We start from the raw sequence: 25,800 nt of genomic DNA on the forward strand, positions 1-25,800 counted from the left end.
TGTTAAAGGAGTGAAAGTTAAGTCAGAGATTGACCTGTATTGGTTTGAAATCATTTAAATCAATTAAAGAGATAAGCAGTGAACCATTGTTTTGAATGAGGACCATGGAATATTGTTGCTAACAATATTTATCTTTTCAAAAACTAATTCATATGGTAATGTATATTTAGTCCATCTAAAGTTAGGTGAAGGTTAATTTGCCTTTTTAAAATAATGTAAAAAAATATCAGGGATATTTCCAGTAGTATATATGTTCATGTGGTTGAAAGTCGAGAAAGACTGCATCTTGATAGCCTCTGATACAGTAGTAGAGGAACTAACATACTGTGACATTAGTGTAACATTAGTTAGGTAGGTTTTTTTTTTAAAAAAAGCACTGCTGCCTATCTTATATCTGATGTGTGATCATCTAGTTCTATTGTAATGCTAAACTAAAATGGTATATAAGGTTTACTGTCTCTGAAACCCTTTTCTTATTCAAATTTTAGGATCCTTCAAAGTTGTACAAGAAATCAGGTGATGTTGCAGCCATTGAATGCCAGTCTGAAGAAACCCTCCATCTTCATTCACAGGGAGAAAACAATCCTTTGTCTAAGAAGCTTTCTCCAGCACACTCAGAAATGACAGATTACATTAATGCAACATCATCTACTCTTATTGGTAGCCGGGATCCTGATTTAAAGGACAGGGCATTACTTAATGGAGGAACAAGTGTAACGGAGAAGTTGGCACAGCTCATTGCAACTTGTCCTCCCTCCAAGTCTTCCAAGACAAAACCGAAGAAGTTAGGAACTGGCACTACTGCAGGATTGGTTAGCAAGGATTTGATCAGGAAAGCAGGTGTTGGCTCTGTAGCTGGAATAATACATAAAGACTTAATAAAAAAACCAACTATCAGCACAGCGGTTGGGTTGGTAACTAAAGATCCTGGGAAAAAGCCAGTGTTTAATGCAACAGTAGGATTGGTCAATAAGGACTCGGTGAAAAAACTAGGAACTGGCACTACAGCGGTTTTCATTAATAAAGACTTAGGCAAAAAGCCAGGGACGATCACTACAGTAGGACTGCTGAGCAAAGACACAGGAAAGAAGCTCGGAATTGGCATTGTTCCAGGTTTAGTGAGTAAGGAGCCTGGGAAGAAACTGGGACTCGGCACTGTGGTTGGACTAGTTAACAAAGACTTGGGCAAGAAATTGGGTTCAACTGTTGGCCTAGTGGCCAAGGACTGTGCAAAGAAGATTGTAGCAAATTCAACAATGGGATTAGTTAATAAGGACATTGGGAAGAAACTAGTGAGTTGTCCTATGACAGGATTGGTCAATAAAGATGCCATAAACCTTAAAGCGGAAGCACTGCTCCCCACTCAGGAACCACTTAAGGCTTCTTGTAGTACAAACATCAGTAGTCATGAAAGTCAGGAACTTTCTGAATCCCTGAAAGACAGTGCCACCAGCAAAACTTTTGAGAAGACTGTCACACGGCAGAGTAAAGAAAGCATATTGGATAAGTTCTCAGTTCGAAAGGAAATGATTAATTTGGAGAAAGAAATGTTTAATGAAGGAACATGTATTCAGCAAGACAGTTTCTCATCCGGTGAAAGGGGGTCTTATGAAACCTCAAAGCATGAAAAGCAACCTCCTGTATATTGCACTTCTCCAGACTTTCAAATGGGAGTTGCTTCTGATGCATCTACAGCAAAATCCCCTTTTAGTGCAGTAGGAGAAAGCAATCTCCCTTCCCCATCACCTACTGTGTCTGTTAATCCTTTAACCAGAAGTCCCCCTGAAACTTCTTCACAGATGACTCCTAATCCGTTACTTTTAAGTCCTACCACAGAACTAATGGAAGAAATTTCTGAGTCTGTTGGAAAGAACCAATTTACTTCTGAAGGTACCCATCTGAACATTGGTCACAGGTCTATGGGTCATAGCATGAATATTGAATGTAAAGGGATTGATAAAGAGCTAAATGATTCTAAAACTACACATATAGATATTTCAAGAATAAACTCTTCTCTGGGAAAAAAGCCAAGTTTGACTTCTGAACCCAGTATTCATACAATCACCCCTTCAGTGGTTAACTTCACTAGTTTATTTAGTAACAAGCCCTTTCTGAGACTTGGTGCAGTATCTGCATCTGACAAGCACTGCCACGTTGCTGAAAGCCTCAGCACTCCTTTGCAGTCCAAACCCTTAAAGAAAAGGAAAGGAAGAAAACCTCGGTGGACTAAAGTGGTGGCAAGAAGCACATGCCGGTCTCCAAAAGGGCTAGAATTAGAAAGATCAGAGCTTTTTAAAAATGTTACATGTAGTTCACTATCAAATAGTAATTCCGAGCCAGCAAAGTTTATGAAAAACATTGGACCATCTTCATTTGTAGATCATGACTTCCTTAAACGCCGATTGCCAAAGTTGAGCAAATCTACAACTCCTTCTCTTGCTCTCTTAACTGATAGTGAAAAACCATCTCATAAGTCTTTTGCTACTCACAAACTATCCTCCAGTATGTGTGTCTCTAGTGACCTTTTGTCTGATATTTATAAGCCCAAAAGAGGAAGACCTAAGTCTAAGGAGATGCCTCAACTGGAGGGCCCACCTAAAAGAACTTTAAAGATCCCTGCTTCCAAAGTCTTTTCTTTGCAGTCTAAGGAAGAACAAGAACCCCCAATTTTACAGCCAGAAATTGAAATTCCTTCTTTCAAACAGAGTCTGTCTGTGTCTCCTTTTCCAAAAAAGAGAGGCAGACCCAAGAGGCAAATGAGGTCACCAGTCAAGATGAAGCCACCTGTGCTATCCGTGGCTCCATTTGTTGCCACTGAAAGTCCAAGCAAGCTTGAATCTGAAAGTGATAACCATAGAAGTAGCAGTGACTTCTTTGAGAGTGAGGATCAACTTCAAGATCCAGATGATCTAGATGACAGTCATAGGCCAACTGTCTGTAGTATGAGTGACCTTGAGATGGAACCAGATAAAAAAATTACCAAGAGAAACAATGGACAATTAATGAAAACAATTATCCGCAAAATAAATAAAATGAAGACTTTAAAGAGAAAGAAACTGTTGAATCAAATTCTTTCAAGCTCTGTAGAGTCAAGTAATAAAGGGAAAGTGCAATCCAAACTCCATAATACAGTGTCAAGTCTTGCCGCTACGTTTGGCTCTAAATTGGGCCAACAGATAAATGTCAGCAAGAAAGGAACCATTTACATAGGAAAGAGGAGAGGTCGAAAACCAAAAACTGTCTTAAATGGCATTCTTTCTGGTAGCCCTACCAGCCTTGCTGTTCTTGAACAAACAGCTCAGCAGGCAGCTGGATCAGCATTAGGACAGATTCTTCCCCCTTTGCTGCCTTCATCTGCTAGTAGTTCTGAGATTCTTCCATCACCTATTTGCTCTCAGTCTTCTGGGACTAGTGGAGGTCAGAGCCCTGTAAGTAGTGATGCAGGCTTTGTTGAACCCAGTTCAGTGCCATATTTGCATTTACACTCCAGACAGGGCAGTATGATTCAGACTCTTGCAATGAAGAAGGCCTCAAAGGGGAGGAGGCGGTTATCTCCTCCTACTTTGTTGCCAAATTCTCCTTCACACTTGAGTGAACTCACATCTCTGAAAGAAGCTACTCCTTCGCCTATTAGTGAGTCTCATAGTGATGAAACCATTCCCAGTGATAGTGGAATTGGAACAGATAATAACAGCACATCAGACCGGGCAGAGAAATTTTGTGGGCAAAAAAAGAGGAGGCATTCTTTTGAGCATGTTTCTCTGATTCCCCCTGAAACCTCTACAGTCCTAAGCAGTCTTAAAGAAAAACATAAACATAAATGCAAGCGCAGGAATCATGATTACCTCAGCTATGACAAAATGAAAAGGCAAAAACGAAAACGGAAAAAGAAATACCCCCAACTCCGAAATAGACAGGATCCAGACTTCATTGCAGATCTGGAGGAATTAATAAGTCGCCTAAGTGAAATTCGAATCACTCATCGAAGTCATCATTTTATTCCCCGAGACCTTCTGCCAACTATTTTTCGGATCAACTTTAATAGTTTCTATACACATCCTTCTTTCCCCTTAGACCCTTTGCACTACATTCGAAAACCTGACTTAAAAAAGAAGAGAGGGAGACCCCCTAAGATGAGGGAGGCAATGGCTGAAATGCCTTTTATGCACAGCCTTAGTTTTCCTCTCTCTAGTACTGGATTCTATCCTTCTTATGGCATGCCTTACTCTCCCTCACCCCTTACAGCTGCTCCCATAGGATTAGGTTACTATGGAAGGTATCCCCCCACTCTTTATCCACCTCCTCCATCTCCTTCTTTCACCACTCCACTTCCACCTCCTTCCTATATGCATGCTGGTCATTTACTTCTCAATCCCACCAAATACCATAAGAAAAAGCATAAGTTACTTCGACAGGAGGCCTTTCTTACAACCAGCAGGACTCCCCTCCTTTCCATGAGTACTTACCCTAGTGTCCCACCTGAGATGGCCTATGGTTGGATGGTTGAGCACAAACACAGGCACCGTCACAAACACAGAGAACATCGTTCTTCTGAGCAGCCACAGGTTTCCATGGATGCTGGCTCTTCCAGATCTGTCCTAGAATCCTTGAAGCGCTATCGATTTGGAAAGGACACTGTTGGAGAACGTTATAAACATAAGGAAAAGCACCGGTGTCATATGTCCTGCCCTCATCTCTCTCCTTCAAAAAGTTTAATAAACAGAGAAGAACAGTGGGTCCACCGGGAGCCTTCAGAATCTAGTCCATTGGCCTTGGGATTGCAGACACCTTTACAGATTGACTGTTCAGAAAGTTCTCCAAGTTTATCCCTTGGAGGATTCACTCCCAACTCTGATCCAGCCAGCAGTGATGAACACACAAACCTTTTCACAAGTGCAATAGGGAGCTGCAGAGTTTCAAACCCTAACTCCAGTGGCCGGAAGAAATTAACTGACAGCCCTGGACTGTTTTCTGCACAGGACACTTCACTAAATCGGCCTCACAGAAAGGAACCACTGCCTTCCAGCGAAAGGGCAGTACAGACCTTAACAGGTAAGAGGTTTATTTTGTTGCCTGTTGTTTGTGTTAGATAAATGGTGTATTTTGCCTACTGGTTGCCTGATACATGTACATGAGCTTTGAATAGCTCTAATGTTTTTGTTTTTATAAATTTATTTTGAAATGTTATCTTCCACCATTTTGTTTTCAGTAGATGTGAGAAGTAAGATAAGGCGTGTCTTTGAGTTAATTTTTAATTTTGAGAAGAGAGATCATTATCAACGAGATAGTACTCAACTTTTGGAAGTCAGGAAAAATTGCTTTCTTATGCAAAAAGGCCATTACAGTTTCTTTAGGGAGATGCGGCTTTACAATGTTGTGGCTCTCTGTTAACAGCTTTGCAGGATTTTTAATATATACTGTTGTTTGGTTTTTTTTTTTTTCTTTTAAGTATAATTGATTTACAGTGTTGTGGCTATCTGTTAATAACTTTGCAGGATTTTTAATATATACTAATTCAATTTATAAGTGTTTCTATGTTATACGAAGAATATGTTGTTAAGTCTGTACGTCTCATAATAAAAATCTAAGCATTCAAAACTATGAATTTTCCAGCATTCCCTGGGATCCAATGGTTAGGACTCTATGCTTTCACTGCTGTGGACCCAGGTTCAATCACTGTAACAAGCCATTGCAGTATGGCCAAAAACAAAATAATCAAGTTTGTAAAATTTAACTGAATACTTAACAGGACTTCATTTTCAGAGTACCTTTAGATATCTTCATAAAAGCTGCTTTAGTTGAGTAAAATGACATGAAGCAAATTTAGATAATGCATTTGTAATGTCTAAAAAGTGTCTTGAGAATTGAAAAGAATATAGAAAACAAGAAAAAGGAAGCATTGCCTATTCATCTATAAGATAACTCTAAGTCAGGAGTTTTTTATCAAAGATCTCAACTTTGCCAGTTGATAAATTAACTCCAGAAAGTTCATGAAACCTCTGATGTTGTAAGTAAAGTTATGTGTATGTGCTGCTGTGTGTGCTGTGCTTAAGTCATGTCTGACTCTTTGCAACCCTGTGGACTGTAGCCCGCCAGGCTCCTCTGTCTATGGGATTCTCCAGGCAAGAATGCTGGAGTGGATAGCCATTCCCTTCTCCAGGGGATCTTCCCAGTCCAGGGATTGAACCCCAGGTCTCCTGCATTGCAGGCTGTCCTTTACCATCTGAGCCACCAGGGAAGCCACCAGGAAGTATATGTATGCTTGTGTGTATTTTTCAGGAGAATATCCATACATTTGATCAGATTCTCAAGGTAAACCCTCTAAGCCTCAATATCTCTTCTATAAAATGGAATTAGTAGTGTTATTATTAGAAGCAGTAAGTGTGATTATAGTATTTATTAAAATGATTTGCACATAGTAAACACACAGATGTTAATATTATTCCTCCAAAAGATTAAAAGCTTGTGCATTAGAGGAAATGATAAAGCCCTCAAAGAGAAGAGTTTTTGTTCCTGAGTTTAATTATTTGTGAACTTTTGAAAAATAGAAGCTACCTTGATAGAGAAGCTGAGTGTTCTTTAGTTTTTAATAGTGTAATAAGGAGGGAAAAAAATCCTAAACTCTAGGTTCATTCAACATCTTTTTTGATAAAAATTAATCAACAGCAGCTAATGAATATCTGCTGTCTGCCAGATATTGTACTTTGTGGACCTTTGTAATGTAATAGGGAATAAGGCACACAGGTTCATTGTTCTCATTGAACTTAATATTGGAGGAGATAGGTAATAAACAATAAAAGCTACAAATTAAATGTCATAAAAATTGTGACAGTTTATAAATACACACACACACACACATATATATATGTATATTTTTTAAGAAAGTCCAGGGTTCTATGTAAGTATGAAATGGGGGCCTAACTCAGGAAGCCTTCCCTGAGAAAATGACCCTAGACTCTTACTTGAATGAAGGATGAACAGTAGTTATATAGGTGAACAGAATTCCCCTTATTCATCTATTTGTTCACTCATTTATTTATTGAATTGCAAAACATCTAGCATTCTTCCAGTCACTTTTATATAGTAGAGGGTAAAGACTTGATACCTTGCCTCATTAACTTTCAGCTTGGTGAGAGAGGACAAACTGTAGAGTGGTAAACACACAAATAATGGCATAATTAATTTAAAAAATGCTGTCAATTAATGTAACAACATTAGAGTAAATAAGGGGAGAGGGGTACCTATTTTAGATGGAGTAATTAGTTATAGCCCAGGGATGAAAATTTAATGTTAAGGGGTATGAAACCACCAAGCTTTTCAAGCTGAGGATTGAGTGAAGACCACATTTGAAGATCTTAAAATGTTAAGGAGCTTAGACATTAGAAGAAGTAGGGTAGATAGAGGTCAGAAGGTTCATTGTGGTAGGAGAGGGAATACAAACAGAATGGTGAGAGAGTTGTGAAAGAAAGAAGCCAGGGTGTATGTTAAAGATTTTGATTTTATAAAAACCAAAGCAAAAAAAGCAAGTTTTGATTTTAGATTTGCATTTTTGAAGATCATTCTAGCTCATGTGTGAACACTGAATTATAAATGTAAAAATAGTTATAGGGAAACCAATCAGTGGACAATTGCAGTAGCCTACATAAAATGGTATTTAGACAAGGGTGTTGGCAGACTCCTTCATGAATATTTGAGAGGTTCGTGCATTGTCCTGATATAGAGTAGACTGGAAGAGGAGGAATTTTGAGAGAGCACAGGTTTGCTTTTTAATATTTATAAACCTTGAAATGCCTTTATAAAATTCAAATGGTGATGTTGAGTGGGCACTTGGGTATCTAGTTCTGGAGCTCAAGAGAGATGTTTGGGCTAGAGATAAGGGCATTTCACTCTGAGGTTTTGAAAAACGTTGGTGATATTATTCACTAAAGATAAAGGGGTATCTGGAAATGATACACTTTGGAACAGACTCTCAAAACCTATTAAACTTTGTAAACAGAGCACTAAGAAAAGCAATAATTCTGGAAAATACCAACAGCAGGTAAAAATATGTGTTAAATTGTTCAATAAGTAATGAAATACTACAGTAAACATAGGACTTTTAAGAAAGATGAAAATAGCCTGATAGAAGCAGATATAAAGAAGGGTTAAAGCTGCTCAATGTAGTTAACATGTTAGTCACTCAGTCATGTCCAACTATTTGTGACCACATGGATTGTAGCCCACCAGGCTCCTCTGTCCATGGAATTCTCCAGGCAAGAATATTGGAGTGGGTTGCCATGCCCTCTGCCAGGGGATCTTCTCAACCCAGGGATCGAACCCAAGTCTCCCACATTGCAAGACAGATTCTGAGGTCTGAGCCACCAGGGAAGCCCAGTGTATATCACAAATATAAATTGATGCCAGATAGTTGGTTCTGGTTTATTGTCCTTATTTGTTTCTTTTGCATTAAGATTGAGGGAAACATACAATAAGCATTTGTAGGAATATCTGTGACCAGTTGTTCCCAAAAGGATGCATGGACATTCTGAACAAAACTACATTGCTCAACGGTTTACTGCATTTAGTTTGTGTTCATATAGTCTTCGTTTAGCTGCTAATCCTGTGTTTCAAAACATTAATGTACTTTGAAAAATCATGTATGTACTCATACAACTTCTTTGTCATTCTGGAGCTGTTTAATGCTGTAGAAACACTGTAACAAAACAGACTATATATCTATGAATCCTCTGATCTGTTTATCGGCATGTCATCATGAGAGATTTCCCTACAGAGAATACAGAGTGAGAAAAAAAGAGCGCCTTGGGTATCTTTGAACAATTTAATTATTTAAAGTAGTGGTTAAAAACCATCGACCTTTGGTTTGTATATGACCCATTGTAGTGATTTCTATAGTTGTGTTTTTTTTTTTTTTAATGCTGAAATTTTAAAATCTGGAGATTTCACATAACTGTTCAGAGTTCTACTTTTCTTTGAAAAGAAATCATAACATCTGACAACACTTAATCCATATTTCCTGGATGACATTAAGGTTGGGTCTCAATAATGGCAACCCCTTCCCTCTCCCCAGGTCTTTAGTCGGGGCATGCAGTCTTCAATTTGCCTCAGTCTTGACAGTTTCCTAATGTGTGTTTTATCTAACCCAGTTCAACTATTTAAGTGGTTTATCTGGCTCCAAGGGATATTAAAGCTGTGGCCTCTAATTTAAGAGTTGTGAGAAGACGCTTATAACAAGTGGGGAAATTGAGGTGAAAGTGAAGTGAAATGACAGGTTAGTTTGTTGAATATGTCAAGTATATCACCTTCATGGACAATAAAGTCACGCGAGAGGACATTTATTGGGGTTAGGGTGGAAAGGATGGATCCACATCTGGCTTCAGGGACCTTAGGGACTGAGATAGCAGGGAAATGTAACATATGCAGAAATATCTGCTTAATGAATAAGAAGCTGTCTTATTTCCTTCCTTTAAAAAAATAAAAACATATTAAGACCTCTGTGAAGAGTGAAAAAGCTGTCTTAAAACTCAACATTCAGAAAACTAAGATCATGTCATCTGGTCCCATCACTTCATGGCAAATAGATGGGGAAACAGCAGAAACAGTGAGAAACTTTATTATAATTTTAGGCTCCGAAATCACTGCATATGGTGACTGCAGCCATGAAATTAAAAACACTTGCTACTTGGAAGAAAAGCTATGACCAACCTAGATAGCATATTAAAAAGCAGAGACATTACTTTGCCAACAAAGGTCCATCTAGTCAAGGCTATGGTTTTTCCAGTAGTCATGTATGGATGTGAGAGTTGGACAGTCTCTCACAATCTGATCAATTCTCTGTCACCAACTGGGTTTCCTCTAATTTGGATCAATTCTGATACTGATCACCTTGAGTTAGAGAAGACCCTACAAGTTAAGAGCAAAGATTTTTTTTTGAAGACTGCCCCCACTTAAGATGCCAGCTGCAAGTTTCAGTGTCACCAATCCACCCACACTTCTGCCCTATCTGCCACAAGGTTAGGTCTTACCACAACCCTTCATTAAAAAAAAAAAAAAACCTGAAATGAGTTATTTATTTTATTTTTGGCTACATTGGGTCTTCATTACTGCACGTGGGCTTTCTCTAGTTGCTGTGATTGGGGACTACTCTCTAGTTGCAGTATGCAGACTTCTCATTGCGGTGGCTTCTCTTGTTGCAGCTCCCGGGCTCTAGAGTGCTTAGGCTTCAGTGGTCGTGGCACAGGGACTTAGCTGCTCCATAGCATGTGGGATCTGCCTGGACCTGGAATCAAACCTATATCCCCTGCATTGGCAGACAGATTCTTAACCACTGGACCACCAGGAAAGTCCTAAGGCCTCAGTTTTGATAATTTGGTGAATGGCTCACAGGACTCACTGAAACCACTGAAATTACAATTGCAGTTTTATTATAAAGGATACAGATCAGGAATTGAAGAGATGAATAGGGCAATAGCTGGTGTGGAGAAGGGGACACAGAGTTCCCATACCCTCTTTCTGGAACAAGGGTGTGTCATCCTCCCGGTAGATCATTATGTTCGCCAACCAAGAAACTTCACAAGGCCTATGGGTTCAGAATTTTGATTGGGATTTCATTATAAAGGCATGATTGATTAAATCATTGACCATATGTTTGCATTCAGTCTCTAATCCACCTCCATCCTCTGCAGGTTGGGTTTACCCAGAGTTTCAACTGTCTAATCTTGTGGTTGGTCTCTAATGACCAGCCTCCATCCTGAAGGAAGCTTAGGGTTCACCTTAAGTCACCTCTTAGACATAGCAAAGACACTACTATCAGCAAATTCCAAGATTTTTTTTTGAAGTTTTGTGCCAGGAATCAGAGACAGAGATCCCGTGTATTCTTCATTCTATCACAAGTCTAATTTAAATTCTTTTGTTAATTGATCTGTACCTTGGAATCTCTCTTCTTCATAGTTACTCTTTAGTTAAGTGGGTAAAAATGTGTCTTGATTTACCAACAGGGTTTTTTTTTCCTCAGGAGGTTAAAGAATGAATAGGAAATAATAGGGAAATGTGGGCATATAAAATTCTTACAGCTTTGACAGACATGAAATTCTTAACAGACATGAAAATTGGCTTACCTGTTCACAGAAAACCAGCTGAGAAAAAGATTTTTAGTTAAGGAAAATAATAAAGAAAAAATGCTAAATCATGGCATAGCTTCTAATTTGATCACTGAAAGTCAGAATTTGTTTTATTTAGGCAAAGCTTAAGAACTTTGTTTTTTTTTCTTTCTTTTATTTTTTATTTTTATTTTTTTTCACTTATTTTTATTAGTTGGAGGCTAATTACTTTACAGTATTGTGTGGGTTTGTACAGATGTACAGAACAGACTTTTGGACTCTGTGGGAGAAGGCGAGGGTGGGATGTTTTGAGAGAACAGCATGGAAACATGTATATTATCTATAGTGAAACAGGTCACCAGCCCAGGTTGGATGCATGAGACAAGTGCTCGGGCCTGGTGCACTGGGAAGACCCAGAGGGATTGGGTAGAGAGGGAGGTGGGAGGGGGGATCGGGATGGGGAATACAAGGACTTGGCTTTTTAATCTTAACTATTATGATAGCTGTCCGTTCAGCAGTTATTTTGTGTCTGTTGTTTGCCAGATACAGAGAATACAAACAAAAGGAATAAGATATAATTTCTGCCTTCAGAGAATTTATAGTTCATTGGAGTATATGAACATGTATGCAAATAGTAATTGATAACTCCTAAAATTGAGGTACTCACAGCATATTTTAGGGAGCAGAGAAGAGAAGTACTCACTTAAAAGGAGCCAGGAAGATATTTTGAGTTTAGAGAAGTAAGCTTTGGAGGATTTTGGAGACGTGATTCTGTACTTAAGTAACTGAAAATAGTCTGATATGAGACCAGGAAATGTGTTTGGAAAGACAGAGCCTCTTGTTTATGTAGGATACCAAAGAGTTTGGAGTTTACCTTATAGGCAGTGGGAAATTAAGGGTTTTAAAGTAGAATGATTTGCTAAGATCATATGGATAGCACTTTGATAGATGGATTAGAGAAAGATCAGGTAGACCAGTTTGGATATTGTCTCAGTGAAATATTATGGGGGCCTGAACTAAGGTAGTGATAGAGAAAACAACATTCAGAAGAAATAGATTTTATAATTTTGTTTGTTTATTGTTGACTGGATCTTTGTTGCTGCATGTGGGCTTTCTCTAGTGGCGAGCGAGAGCTACTCTCTGGTTGTGGTATGCTGGCTTCTGGTTGAGGAGCATGGGCTCTAGAGCACAGGCTCTGTCGTTGTGCTGCATGAACTTAGTTGCCCTCAGCATATGGAATCCTCCCCAACCAGGGATCAAATCCATGTCCCCTGCATTGGCAGGTGAATTTCCAACCACTGGACCACCAGGGAAGTCCAGAAATAGATTTTTTAAAGTTGTAAAGAAAAGAAAGAGTGAAGATTTTAGAATGTCTCTAAGATACCTCTCTCAGGCAGATGGTTGAATGGTGATGTGGTTAAAAGAAAATATTAGTTGTTCAGTTATGTCCGACTCTCCAACCCCATGGACTGTAGCTGTCCAGTCTCTTCTGTCCATGGAATTCTCCAGGCAAGAATACTGGAGTAGGTAGCCATTCCCTTCTCCAGGGGATCTTCCAGACCCAGGGATCGAACCTGGGTTTCCTGCATTACAGGCAGATTCTTTACCATCTGAGCCACCAGGGAAGCCTAAAAAGGTGGTATGCAAAAGGAGACTGGAGATGGAAAATGGATTTGAGTTTCTTGCTGTTTAGTGGGATATATGAATCTGTAGCTCAAAAGAGAAATCAAACCTGAAGGTAAAGTTTTAGATCCGTGGTTGTTTAAGCAAAGAAATTAAGAGCAGGAATGATAAAGTTCAGGGTGAACACACTGGGTTTCCTAAGGGGGTTTTGTTCTAAGGAGTGTCAGGTGCTGATCATTCAGATAAGGACTGGAAGGAGACAGTTTGCTTTAGCAGATTATCTTCTGTAATCTGAGAGCAATTTCCATAGTGACAATTGTTAGATTTCTGGAGGTTAAGGAATGAATGGGAAATAATAGGGAAATGTGGGCAGTTAAAATTCTTACAGCTTTAAACATTGTAGCAATCTTGATTGGTTTATTGTTTACTCTTTCCTTATGATTTTGTGTTCTGTGAAGGAAATAACTGCATCTTCTCGATCTGTAATTGTCTCTGTCAAATAGTTTTCCTTCTTAAAGTATAAAAAGAGCATAACTAAACTGCATGTAATCTTAAATTGATCTTCTCGGTCATCAGTTTGATAATTTTTCCATACATAACTTGGAGATAGATTCATTATACATAAATTGCTTTCCTGTTAAAATGTCTAAAAACTTATTTATGACGTATTCCGAAATGGTCAGTTAGCTTTGGGACATTATTATCCTGAAACAGCTGTCCAGTGCCCAAAGCTGGAACAGTTTAAGCAACAAAATAATGACATTATGCAATTATAACCTAAGGAATAAGGTAAATGTTCATGAGTCCGTGCTGATAGAAATGATTGATTAAGTAAATAAATAGAAAGTGAATTTTCTCAGTTGTGTCCAACTCTTTGGGACCCCAGGGACTGTAGTCCAACCGGGCTCCTCTGTCCATGGGGATTTTCCAAGCAAGAATACTGGAGTGGGTCATCATTACAGAAGTATTCCAAATAATGTATGTAGACTATTCCCCTCAAGAAGGTAAAAATTAACTCCTGAATATGAACTGAACTTAGTGACTTACTTCCCAAGAACAGATTATGGAAAGGGAAAAGTAGTAATTTTACAGTGAAGACCCATAGCAGACAGACAGCACTTTAAACTGAGTGAAAGTATAATTTCACCAATGATAAGTCATGATGGTAACATGTATCCTCTGATATAATGTGATAGAAGGGAACTTCATTCCTGTGTTACTCTGTGCAAAAACCCTTAATCTCAGTGTAAACATACAAAAACATCAAAAAAAACAGGAGCAGGAGTGGAAATATTCCACTCCTGTACAAAATACTTGGCCAGTACTCCTCAAGAGTATCAAAGACCTGGAAAAACAAGGAAAGATTGAGGCAGCCGTCACAGATCAGAGAACATTAAGGAGACTTGATAACTAAATACAGTGATATCCAGATTAAAATCTGGAACATGAGAAGAACATGAGTGGAAAAATTATTCCAATGTCAATTTCATAGTTTTGACAAATATACCATAGTTAAGTAAAACATTAACATTAAGGAGAGTTGAGTGTAAAAGACATATGATAACTGACTTTGTAACTTTTCTGTAAGCTTAAATTTATTCCAAAACAATGTTTAGTTTTGTTTTTTTTTAAAGTACTGATTGTCAAATGAAGCCAATCTCTAACTGATTAAGGAAAAAATAAAAAATATTCTTTACTGTTTGTGTTGAGTAGATTTATCATAAGGGTTAGTTAAAATAAAACAGGCCTATTTGATCATTTATGTTGAATAAATCAGATCAGGGCACATGCAGAAATGATAGATACACAGTCTGGAACAAGGCATTTAACCTTTCCTTGTTTTCATAGTAGGGAATCAAACTGATTTAATCACTTCAGCAGTTTTGAACTAAACAGATCTCAGAAAGCTTTGAAAAGAAAACTAGTTATTTTATAAATGATAGCTTATTTTTTAATTTTTATACTGTTCTATTAATACACTTATATAGTAACAGTCTAAAATCAGCTTGATGCAAATAAACTTGTAGTAAAATTATACTCTTAAATGTGGCCAGGTTTCTGGTTTCACCCAGTTGTTGATAACTAATTCTGTTTATTTAAGTATCTTTGTTAAGTAGACATGAAATAGGACTGGTGAGGAAGAGTTTCTGACTGGAGTGTCAGACACTATCAGTGCTTTTCAGCATTTTCACTTCATAGCTAACTGCATGTGCTAGAACCTGCAGTCTATTCAGTTCAGTTCAGTCGCTCAGTCGTGTCCGACTCTGCGACCCCATGAACCGCAGCACGCCAGGCCTCCCTGTCCATCACCAACTCCCAGAGTTTACCCAAACTCATGTCCATTGAGTCTGTGACGCCATCTAACCATCTCATCCTCTGTCGTCCCCTTCTCCTCCTGCCTTCAATCCTTCCCAACATCAGGGTCTTTTCAAATCTTTTTGTTTGGAAAAAGTTTATTTACTATAGTAGAAGCATAATGGTTGAAGCACGGTATATTGAGTCTTACTTTCTTTTTAACTGAATGTGAGCATTGATCAGAATTTTCTGATTTCTTACAATTTCTCTAGGGTGATGTATAAGATATACTTGTAAGTGAAGTGTGAACATGTGGCGATGAAATCAGAAAATTTATTGTGGTGATTAGTACAGTTCTGGGAATTTCCAGAGGAATTCCATTTCAGTGAATTATCTGATTTGGACACTGAGAAATAACCTAATTGGAAGGAGAAAAACACGGACTTTTTAGCATAAAAATCGCCAGCACAGACTCTGAATCATTGTTGTACTGCATTTAATTGATGAGTCAGATGAAATGTATTGCTTTCAGTAAATAAATTTCCCACAATTGGAAACAGCTGTTTTTATTGTGGAACCAGTTCTTATCTCAGCATTCAGCTCATTCAGAAGAAGCTTCCGGGATTCTTATGGTCTGTGAACCATACTGAAGGATTCAGAACCTGAATCTGGAAACAAGAAGACTTGATCAGAGGTTTCCACATGGTTGATATTTTATGTTCATATTCTTCTCCTATGGTGTCCATTTTAGTTATAACCAGTTTTGATTCAGTCACCATTTAACAAACATTACCAATAGTCTTGACTTATAAATAATAAAAGAAGAGGAATTTCTTAAAATTCGAATTTTGGGACATGCTTTAGTTTTGGTGGGAAGGAGCAATTTAAATTTTAGAAATTACTTTTTAATGTGTTATTTTAAAATAAATTTATAGTTATCTATGGACTGATTACTGCACAGTGTCCAAGTGTAGCGTGGTTAATCTATTTTTCCATAGTTTACCCAAGGATACGTATAGCATTAGAAACCTGAAACAGTTTGCTTATTCAACCATTCCCTAGTTACTGTCAACAGAGTATAACCAATACTCATACTAGGTTGTTGTTAAAGTTTTAATAGTAGATTTAGACTAAAGAAATGCCTGTTTTATCCAACCAGCTGTCAGTTTCATTCACTGTGTTCTTTTGCTAGCTTACATTTGGAAGTTGCTTGTTTTTTAGCCTAGGACATTCAAGGCTTCAGTGAAGTAATTACGTTGAATCTTTTTTCCAATGTTTTGTGATACCTTCCACCTCTCCTGCACACTGTTATCAGTAGGAATTTTTTCTATTTATGCAGATATCTTTGCCTGTATGACTCTATCCTCACACTCGGGCATCTGTAAATGTAGTTATTTCTTTTTTATCTTAGATTTGTTTCAGTTTCTCCTCTGTAGACATCAGTCAAGATCTCTTGTGACCAGTCAACTTGAGAACAGCTTCTTGGTTTCCACACGTTTTTGTGTATAATATAAAGATTTCCAGATCCTTAACCCCTTTTAAATGTAGGTATGTTCTTTTTTGCTTTCTTAAGTTTCGACATTCTTATCCATGGTTTCATCTTATGACTTTGCTATAAAAGTACCATCTTTTTTGTCTAATTTGGTGCAGATGTTTCCCCCAAACCTGTCTTTGTCTTTAAAAGTTCATCCAATAATGGTCAGATAAAAACCCAGAGATTCCATAGTCGAAACCACTTGCAAGGCTTCCTCACATTTCCAAGTTTTTTTTTTAAAATTCTTAATTTCCTTATTATTATCCCAATTAATAGTATTGTCTCTCTTCAGTTTCCTTCCTTAGTAGTAGTCCACCTTCTTTTTTACATGAATGTCTCAACTGATGGAAAAGAATTTACTTGTAGTTTTCACCTTACATTTATGTTAAATTCCAGTTTTATTTACATACTACTTCTATGATTTATCTTTAATTTCTCTTTCCTTCATTTATATGTATAGAATTCCTAAATATATTTCTGAAGCTGTTATCAGAGTGATGAGATGCTCAGTAGGGTTTCTACCAAATAGTGAATTGAGGAATTCCTATTAATATTCTCTGCTTGCTTCTGAAGTAATGAGAAATGAGAACTCATTTCCGTGAGAATTCTCCGATATTTAGAATTATATGTCTTCTCCGTGTGTATTCTTTGAGGAAGTATCAGATTTTCATGAATTGGAATACAAACAGACCTCCTGTCTTGTGAGGAGTGGAGAGTCTTCACTTATCCCTCCTGGCAGATCTAAAATGACCGCTGATGCTACAGCCATACCACCCTGAATGTGCCCAATCTCGTCTCATCATGAAATGACCCCTGATGACACATGAACAAATATTCGTCACAGGATGGAGATGATAACAGAGCAGTAACTCCTTTTAGGAATCAGCCGTGATTTAGAAGAACCAAAAAGCCAACCAACAGAAGCAGAAAACTACTTTCTCCACTGGTACAGAGCTGAACAGAGAACCAAACACTTTCTGGTTCTGACTCATCCGTTGAGCACATCTTATTTTATTGATAGAATCCCAAACCTGGAGAAGCTATGATGAAGAGTCAGTGAATTAGGAGATACACTTCAGAGGAGCTTTTTCCAACCTTATGATTACCCACCAGCCCTGGAGTTACCTATCTTAATAGTAATTCTTAATTAGAGGTACTTATTTTACAAGTACTTCTTTATGTTGAAGATAGATGCTTGATATTCTCCAATAGTTCTGGTTCCTAATTGGATGTAAGGCTCTGTCCCTCTTTAATTTTAATGTTGAGTGGTTGTCTATGCATATCAGTGACATCATTAAGTATTTAGAGTCTAAAAGTTCTATGATAAACCTAAGGAGCCAATTAGTATAACATCGGTCAAAGCCTTCTGAACTTTTTACATTATCTCATTTTGGAATTCACAACAGCCATGTCAGTTAAGAATGCTTTATTAAACGCACATTCCAGTGTGTTTACTTGCCTAGATCTTGTTTTTCAATTCATAGCAGTGCCAGGAGTCAAACTAAGGATACTGTGCTCCATAGTTCATGTACTTAACACTGCTACACTCAACTCTACATTGCATTCTGAAACATAAATATGTTGGTCTCTTGAAATGAGCATACTCATTCTCTGGGTATTGTCTTGTTCTCCCCTATGCACCCAGTTGCATAATGGCACTTATAAAACAGTGTGTTTCTGGTAGTATTAGAGAACATGTTTTATGATTTCTGTTATTAGGCCAGTTTTAACATGTTTTTGAAAGTCTTTAACAGGTTGTTATTTAGCTCTTTCAAATAAGTTTATATCATCATTTTCTAGTCTTAAACTTGATTGCTTTACACCATTAGTTAATGTTTTTTTCCGTCAGATATCCACACCCTCCTCTTCTTACTCCTCCTGTAAGCAATGTTTTTGAGTGAAATGAAGGTCTAGATCAGCTGATTATCAAGCCCTAGAGATCTGTATCTTCAGGGATACAACTTTATTCCCCCTTAAATATGAAAAATTATGAAGAACAGCTCTACTTTATATGAACAGGGAATTCAGACTTTTTAACATGAAAATTGAGGATCTTCCTGGATGAAGTTTTATTCCAGTTTCCTATTATATCCTAAAAATAGGCTGCTGGCCTCCATTACTTTCAGGAAATGAAAAATGGCTCCAAAGCTAAGTGAGCTAAGCCATCTCTCTCTCAATTGTTTCAGTTTCTCAGGAATTGCTGTACAAAGCTGCCAATAACGGTCTCCGGGGATCTGACCCCCATTCCACCTCCCACTGCCTCCTCTGCAGCTCCAGATGCCACCAAAAGAAGGAGCTTTGAAGAAAGTGCCTGTACCCTCTTTTACCCTGAGGTGGGTGAGGCCAGGCAGGGTGATTCTCAGGATATCCTGATAATCAAAGGTATAGTTGAAGCCTTCATCAAGACTTTCTTGAAGATGACCAAGAAATTTGGGAAACGTTGCCAAATAGCCTAGAAACTGAAGACGGAGCTCAAGAATGGATGGCTCAAATGCCACCTGAAGTGTAATACATGATAACATACAAGACCCTAAATAAGCTCCTTGAGGGCAGAAACTATTACACTGTTTTTACTATCTCTCCCTCGCCCACCTCTACAATGTCTAGGATAGTGCCAAACATATAAACTATACTCAATAAATATAAGTTTGTAACTGAGAGAGAAGACTTTATAGAAAGTGCTCTCCAATCCCTTCTTTCCCTAGTGCTTAATCTAAGATTGTTTGCCCATTCATCAGGAGAATAATGATAAAGAGAGTTCAGTGATGTCTCAAGCTTCTTGGCCACTGTTGTCTTCTGTCTTGGCTGTGTGTCTGAGTAGGAAATACTTATCTGTCCTGTCCAGTATAGGAATTTTTCAGTATTAATGCTTAAATTTATGTCTTTGCTGATGCCTGGGCTTTTACTTTTTAGATATTTTATTGTAATAGTTTAGCTCTTTAATGGAAATCTTATCTGAACCACACTCTAGGGGGATTTATTGTATTGTTGGTTTTTAAAAATCCCTTTGTATCTGTTTTTAAGATTCAACAATAAACAGACTTGCTTCTTAATTATAGCTTAACAGTAGTCATCACTGTGTTTCCAAAGTGGGATATTCTATCATAACATCAATTTCCCCCAAATATAACTTGTTACTCTTGAATGGCAACACATCATCTTATATCTCACCAGAGCAATGCTAAAAAAGCCTGCTTGAAAGAATATTTATAGTGATGTGATTTAAGACACTGAGTGATTAAAACAAAGTTCATGGTTTACTGTTTTTCTTCCAGAAACAGAAATATTAGAAACTTAGCTCCATTGAGTTCTTCTATCCCCGCGTTGTCCTGTTTGTCAGTCATTTAGTCATTTCAATAAGGAGTTAACTCTGATTTAGAAACAGATCTTTAAAAAAATCTCATCTTCAGATATTTAATTTCTTGTACATTTTGAGCCTCCAGTTATGTGTAAGACTTTGTTTTTTTTTAAGTTAAAAGTGAACATTTCAGACTGCTACTAGTTTTTTGACAAACAGTTGGTCATTATGTATTCTCAGCAGGTGGCTTTTTTAGGGTATAAGAAGTCCAATATCAGAACCAAGTATATTTTATTCAGGAAAATAATCTTTCCTGAATGACATACTTTCTCTTGAGTAAGAGTTTTGTAAATTATGCTGCATTTATTTGAGGTTTTTGATAAGAGTATGAGACTTTTTTTTTTTTAAAGGAAATGGAGTTTCTTTATCTTCATGAACTTTTATGTGTATAACCAAGGAACCTTAAGTGTAAGTGATAAAAGAGGTTTAGTCTGTTGCATAGATAATCACAAATTCCTTCTGAATGATCTCTGAGGATTATATGGCATGTGTGGATTTGAGGTTCAGCTCTTTTAATTTTCATCTCTGATTCCATTAAGTAAAATGCTCAGGTTGGACCTGCTTTTCTCGCATCAGTTGTTCTTAATTAATTGCATTGTAGTTTTGTCAGTTTATACGATGAATTTGAGTCAATAATCAGGAACAGAGTTGATCAGATTATTGCTAGTGATTTTTATCGATAAATATCTTAATAATATGTTTGATAGTGGTAATACATAAAAACTAAATCATATATTTTTTCATCCTTCCACTATAACTAGTTTTTCCTCTGTTAATGTAAATTATGTATATGAGACCTGTGAAATTCTGTGTGCAACATCCAGTGTGATTTCTCCTTCGAGTAATGTACTCTTACTGTCAACTTGAAAGTCATATTATTACAGAGAATTGCAGTGGCAACAGCTAAAATATTACAGTTCTAACACAGAACGGTTTCACATTATTTCTGGACTTGGATTTTCCTATGATTTCTATCTTTTCCTGTCTCTCCAGGTTCCCAGCCAGCCTCAGATAAGTCTTCCCAGCGACCATCAGAGAGCACAAACTGTAGCCCTACACGAAAGAGGTCTTCATCTGAGAGTACTTCTTCAACAGGTAAGTGCTATTGTTTTAATAGACTCTTAAGATAATTTCCCAACTGTCACTTGTGAACAGACTTGAAAAAAAAAAAAAGATATATATATATATATATTTTGGCCTTGCCTTTCTATGTAGCATGAGAGGACTCAGTTTCCTGACCAGGGATTGAACCTCTAGCCAAATCCTAACTGCTAGACCACCAGGGCAATGGCACCCCACTCCAGTGCTCTTGCCTGGAAAATCTCATGGACGGAGGAGCCTGGTAGGCTGCGGTCCATGGGGTCGCTAAGAATCAGACACGACTGAGCGACTTCACTTCCACTTTTCACTTTCATGCGTTGGAGAAGGAAATGGCAACCCACTCCAGTGTTCTTGCCTGGAGAATCCCAGGGATGGGGGAGCCTGGTGGACTGCCATCTATGGTGTCGCACAGAGTTGGACATGACTGAAGCGACTTAGCAGCAGATCACCAGGGAACTCCCTTACAATAGATTTACACTATAGACTGCAATTTAAATTGGCTCGCAGTATTATACTATAGAAAAAACAAGTAAATGGTCCTGCAATATGAGAATAATAATGTATATTGTAAAATAGGGCTTCTCTGGTGGCTCAGATGGTGAAGAATCCGCCTGCAATGCAGGAGACCCGTGTTCGATCCCTTGGTTGGGAAGATCCCTTTGAGAAGGGAATGGCTACCCAGTCCATTATTCTTGTCTGAAGAATCCCATGAGAGGGAGCCTGTCTGACTAGTCCATGGGAACACAAAGAGTCAAAGCTGAGCGACTAAGCACCCACACATTGAAACAATAAAACAGTAGTCCCCTTTTATGACCAATTAAGCATACTCCATGAGGTATAGTGATTTTATTTTTTTCTTCTAGTTTTATTGAGATATAATATACACTGTATAAAGTGTACAACCTAATGATTTTACTTACTTATATCATGAAAGAGTCACCACAATAAGTTTAGTGAACATCCATCATCTCATACAGATACAAAATAAGAGACATTTTTTTCCTTGTGATGATAACTCTTAGGGTTTACTCTCTTAACAACTTTAATATATAACATACAGCAGTGCTAATTTTACTTATGTTGTGTATTGCATCCTTAGTATTTAATTTATCGTATAACTGAAAGTTTGTAGAGGTATAGTGATTTTGATGTAGTTTAGAAGGAATAATTCAAAATGAATAGTTACAAAGATAGGCATACACAAAAATAGAGATTTTGAAAGTTGAATTGAGATAATGGGGTATGTAATATAACAGGGACTGCAGATTGGAGCTATCTAATAAAGACAGATATATATAAAGTTGTTTAGTAAAGTGATGGTTTCCAGTAGCATTTACACATCTTTGAGATTTGTAAAACAATTTGAGGTTGTAAGAAGAACCTCTATTAATGTTTATTTCAAATCAACCATTAAAAATTGTCATTTATGTATTTTAATATATATAACCTCTTCCTGGGGCTTCACTAGTGGCTCAGACAGTGAAGAATCTCCCTGTAATATGGGAGACCCAAGTTTAGTCCCTGGGTTAGGAAGATCCCCTGGAGAAGGGCATGGCAACCCACTCCAGTATTCTTGACTGGAAAATTCCACAGTCAGAGGAGCCTGGCAGGCTATTGTCTGTGGGATCTCAAAGAGTTGGACATGACTGAGCAACTAACATTACACTAACCTCTTCATACAGTATAACATATCTCTATACTTTATACAGTATACAGATTGTGCTCTCAGTTTTCTTCTTACTGATAGTATGTGTGTTTACCAAAAAAAAAAAAAAAAAAAGTAGAGAATGATATATGTCTTCTACCTTTTTAGAGGATTGGAGAGTAGGAAATCATGGAGTTTTTTAAAATTAATTTTTAAGTCGGAGGATAACGGCCTTACTGTGTTGTGTTAGTTTCTGCTGTACATTGACAGGCATCAGCTGTAAGTACACACATACCCCTCTCTGTTGAGCTTCCCTCCTGCCCATCCCCCGCCCCCCCTTTAGGCCACCTGGAGCACCGTGCTGGGCTCCCTGTGCCATGCAGCACTTCCCACTGTTTCACACATGATGGTGTGTGTACGTCAGTGCTGCGCTCTCAGTCTGCCCCGCGCTCTGTCACCCGCTCTCTCCACAGGTCTGTTCTCTACATTTGCATCTCAATTAGTAGGGAATCATTTTTAATTTATCAGTATTATCAGGCAAAATGGGGAGTCTCATTCCCAGCAATGGGGGTAATATATGTAAAGGGGAGAGCAGTAAGTTTAAAAAATTAAGGAGCCAGTGTGGTTGGAATAAAGACAGCAACTGAATATGAAGCTGGAGAGGTATGTGAGGACCAGTCATGTAGAGTCTTATTGATAACACTTAGAAGCCTTTGAAAGTTTTAGCAAGGAAGTGACATATTGTTTCTTAGCTTTCTGTCCATGTGGTTTTGCTTAGCAGATCATTTAATGATGTATGATTGTGATGCATGGTCGTGTCCGACTCTTTACGACCCTATGGACTGTAGCCCGCCAGGCTTTTCTGTCCATGGGACTCTCCAGGGAGGAATACTGGAGTGGGTTGCTATTTCCTTCTCCAGGCATCTTCCCAACTCAGGGATTGAACCTGCATCTCTTCTGTCTCCTGCACTGGAAGGCGGATTCTTTACCGCTAGCACCAACATCAGAAAATTTCATTTCTTCATCAGCATAAGGCCTCAGTGTCAAATTGTATCAATATGGTATTTAATTTTTATTTGATGGTTATCTTAACCATATTTGAAGTTTTTATTAGTACCATAGTGCCAAAGATACAGTGGAGTTGAAATAGCAATGATAGTTTTGTCTCTCATAGTACTTTGTGGTTTATACTACTTGGGCGAGACTCTTAAACTCTTTCACAATGAGTGACTACTTTTGATGGTATCAGCCTAGACCAGGGTTCAGCAAACCACAGCCTATGGACTAAATGTTGTCCAAGGCCTCTTTATTGTGCAGTCTTCAAGCTAAGAATTGATTTTACATTTTTAAAGGGTTTTTTTGTTTTCTTAAAGGGAAAGAAAAAAGTGTAATATGTGCGAGAAATTGTGTGTGTCCTCAAAAGTCTAAAATATTTACTATCTTTTTAAAGAAGAGGTTTGCCAACTCCCAAAGAAAAAAATGAATTAGATTTCAATAAGAGACACACCTATGAAGAAAATCACCAAAATGTTTTATTTTAGTAAATAATACTTATTTAGGGTTACTATATGTATAAAGCACTGGGGATACAAGCATGAATAAAATAAGGTTCCTGCCCTCAAGGATTCAGACATATTCACCAATTAAAAAGTATTAAGTTTTGTAACAGGCCAGTATACAAACTGTTATGACACACAGAGGTACCCAACTACTAACCACTGACGTACTGAAATTGTGACCTGTATGCTACTATAATTGAAGGAGACGGGTGGGACAAGGACATGAAGTTGTGAAAGTAATAATGGATTTTATTAGATATGATGTATTTTCTTATTTGACAGAATTGAGATATTTTTATAGATGCAGTTGGGAGCTATCAAAGGATTTTGAACAAGGAAGATGAAAAGTATTTGATGTATTGTATCAACCAGAATAAGCTAGATTTTGCAGTACTTAAAAAAAAAAAAAATCCCAAAATTTCAGTGACTTAAAACAACAAAGACATTTTTTGTTCATGCTATATGACCATGATGGTTCTGCTCCATGTTATCTCTAGTATCAAGTCTGATGGAGCAGCTTCTATGTATCTGGAGTGTTACTTGTCTTATGAAAGAGAGTGAAGGACCATAGTAATGCACTAACTAGCTTTTAAAAGTTCTGTCCAGAGGTAATATACGTTAATTCTCATATTTCAGTGCCAAAGCAAGTGACATTGGTTAAGTCTTATGTCAAAGAAGTATGGGAAGTATAATCCTACCAAGGGAGGAGCAGGCAGATATTTATGAATAATAATATAGTGTGCCACATGTGCATTTAGAAAAATCCATAACATTACAGTATGGAGAATGGACTGTTGAGTGAGAAATGTGTAGAGACAGTAGATAATGGCTTTTGGTTTGGATATATTAAACTGCCTTTGGGTTATTGAGATAGAAATGTTAGCCATTTGGAAGGTGTGGTTTATAGTTTATGATGCCTGTGGTAGAGGTACGGATCTAGCAGTGTGTATATAAACTTAAATCTGTCAGTGAATGAGGTTGCCCAGAGAGAAAGTGTAATTTGAAAAGATGACAGAGTTGGAGATTTAAGATACGTTAGATTTGAGAAGAAAGTGGATGAAAAGATGTCAGTGAATGCCATAAAATTTTAAATAGTTTTTTTAATATAAAAAATAGAGGACATGTCATAGAAGCCTCTTAATGTCAGATGTCATATGGAAATCAAGAAAGATGTAGACAGAAAGTGTGAAATGATTGTGGAAGATATTTTTAGAAAAACAGGTGTAAAGTGAGAGCAGTTTGGAGGCTTTAGGTGAGGAAAGGAGACTATTGGAATTCAGGTTACATTGAAATAAATTAGAGCTCTTTATTTCCACCAGTGTGGTAGATTAGATGTGCAGAGTAAGCAATCTTCTTGATGCCTGAAACTAAGTAAAATGTGGGAAACACTTCTGAATACCTTGCTGAACTTTGAAATAAGTAAATAGAAAACCAGAAATGTCCAGAAAGCATGATTCAACAAAAACAAATAGCATTAGAGGTCTTTGACACCTACTTGAGTCCTGGTTATATTGAGCCTGCTTATTGGAACACATTCAGTTAATAAGAGACAAAGAACAAAGCCTAGGGCTCTAGCAGACAGAGGTTTC

General features: G+C 37.6%; 1 protein-coding gene across 6 annotated transcripts in view; it reads left to right on the top strand.

Moving 5' to 3' along the window:
- Nucleotides 1–25,800, top strand: part of ASH1L (ASH1 like histone lysine methyltransferase) — a 201,577-nt gene that overhangs the window by 60,617 nt on the left and 115,160 nt on the right. For all 6 annotated transcript variants that reach the window (XM_043875874.1, XM_043875873.1, XM_043875872.1 and 3 more), the window contains 2 exons: nt 489–5,052; nt 20,900–21,001. In XM_043875874.1, the coding sequence (XP_043731809.1) occupies nt 489–5,052; nt 20,900–21,001 (4,666 nt within the window). The remainder of the gene's footprint in view (nt 1–488; nt 5,053–20,899; nt 21,002–25,800) is intronic.

The sequence above is a fragment of the Cervus elaphus genome, chromosome 20, assembly GCF_910594005.1.
Source record: "Cervus elaphus chromosome 20, mCerEla1.1, whole genome shotgun sequence".
Taxonomy (NCBI): Eukaryota; Metazoa; Chordata; class Mammalia; order Artiodactyla; family Cervidae; genus Cervus; species Cervus elaphus.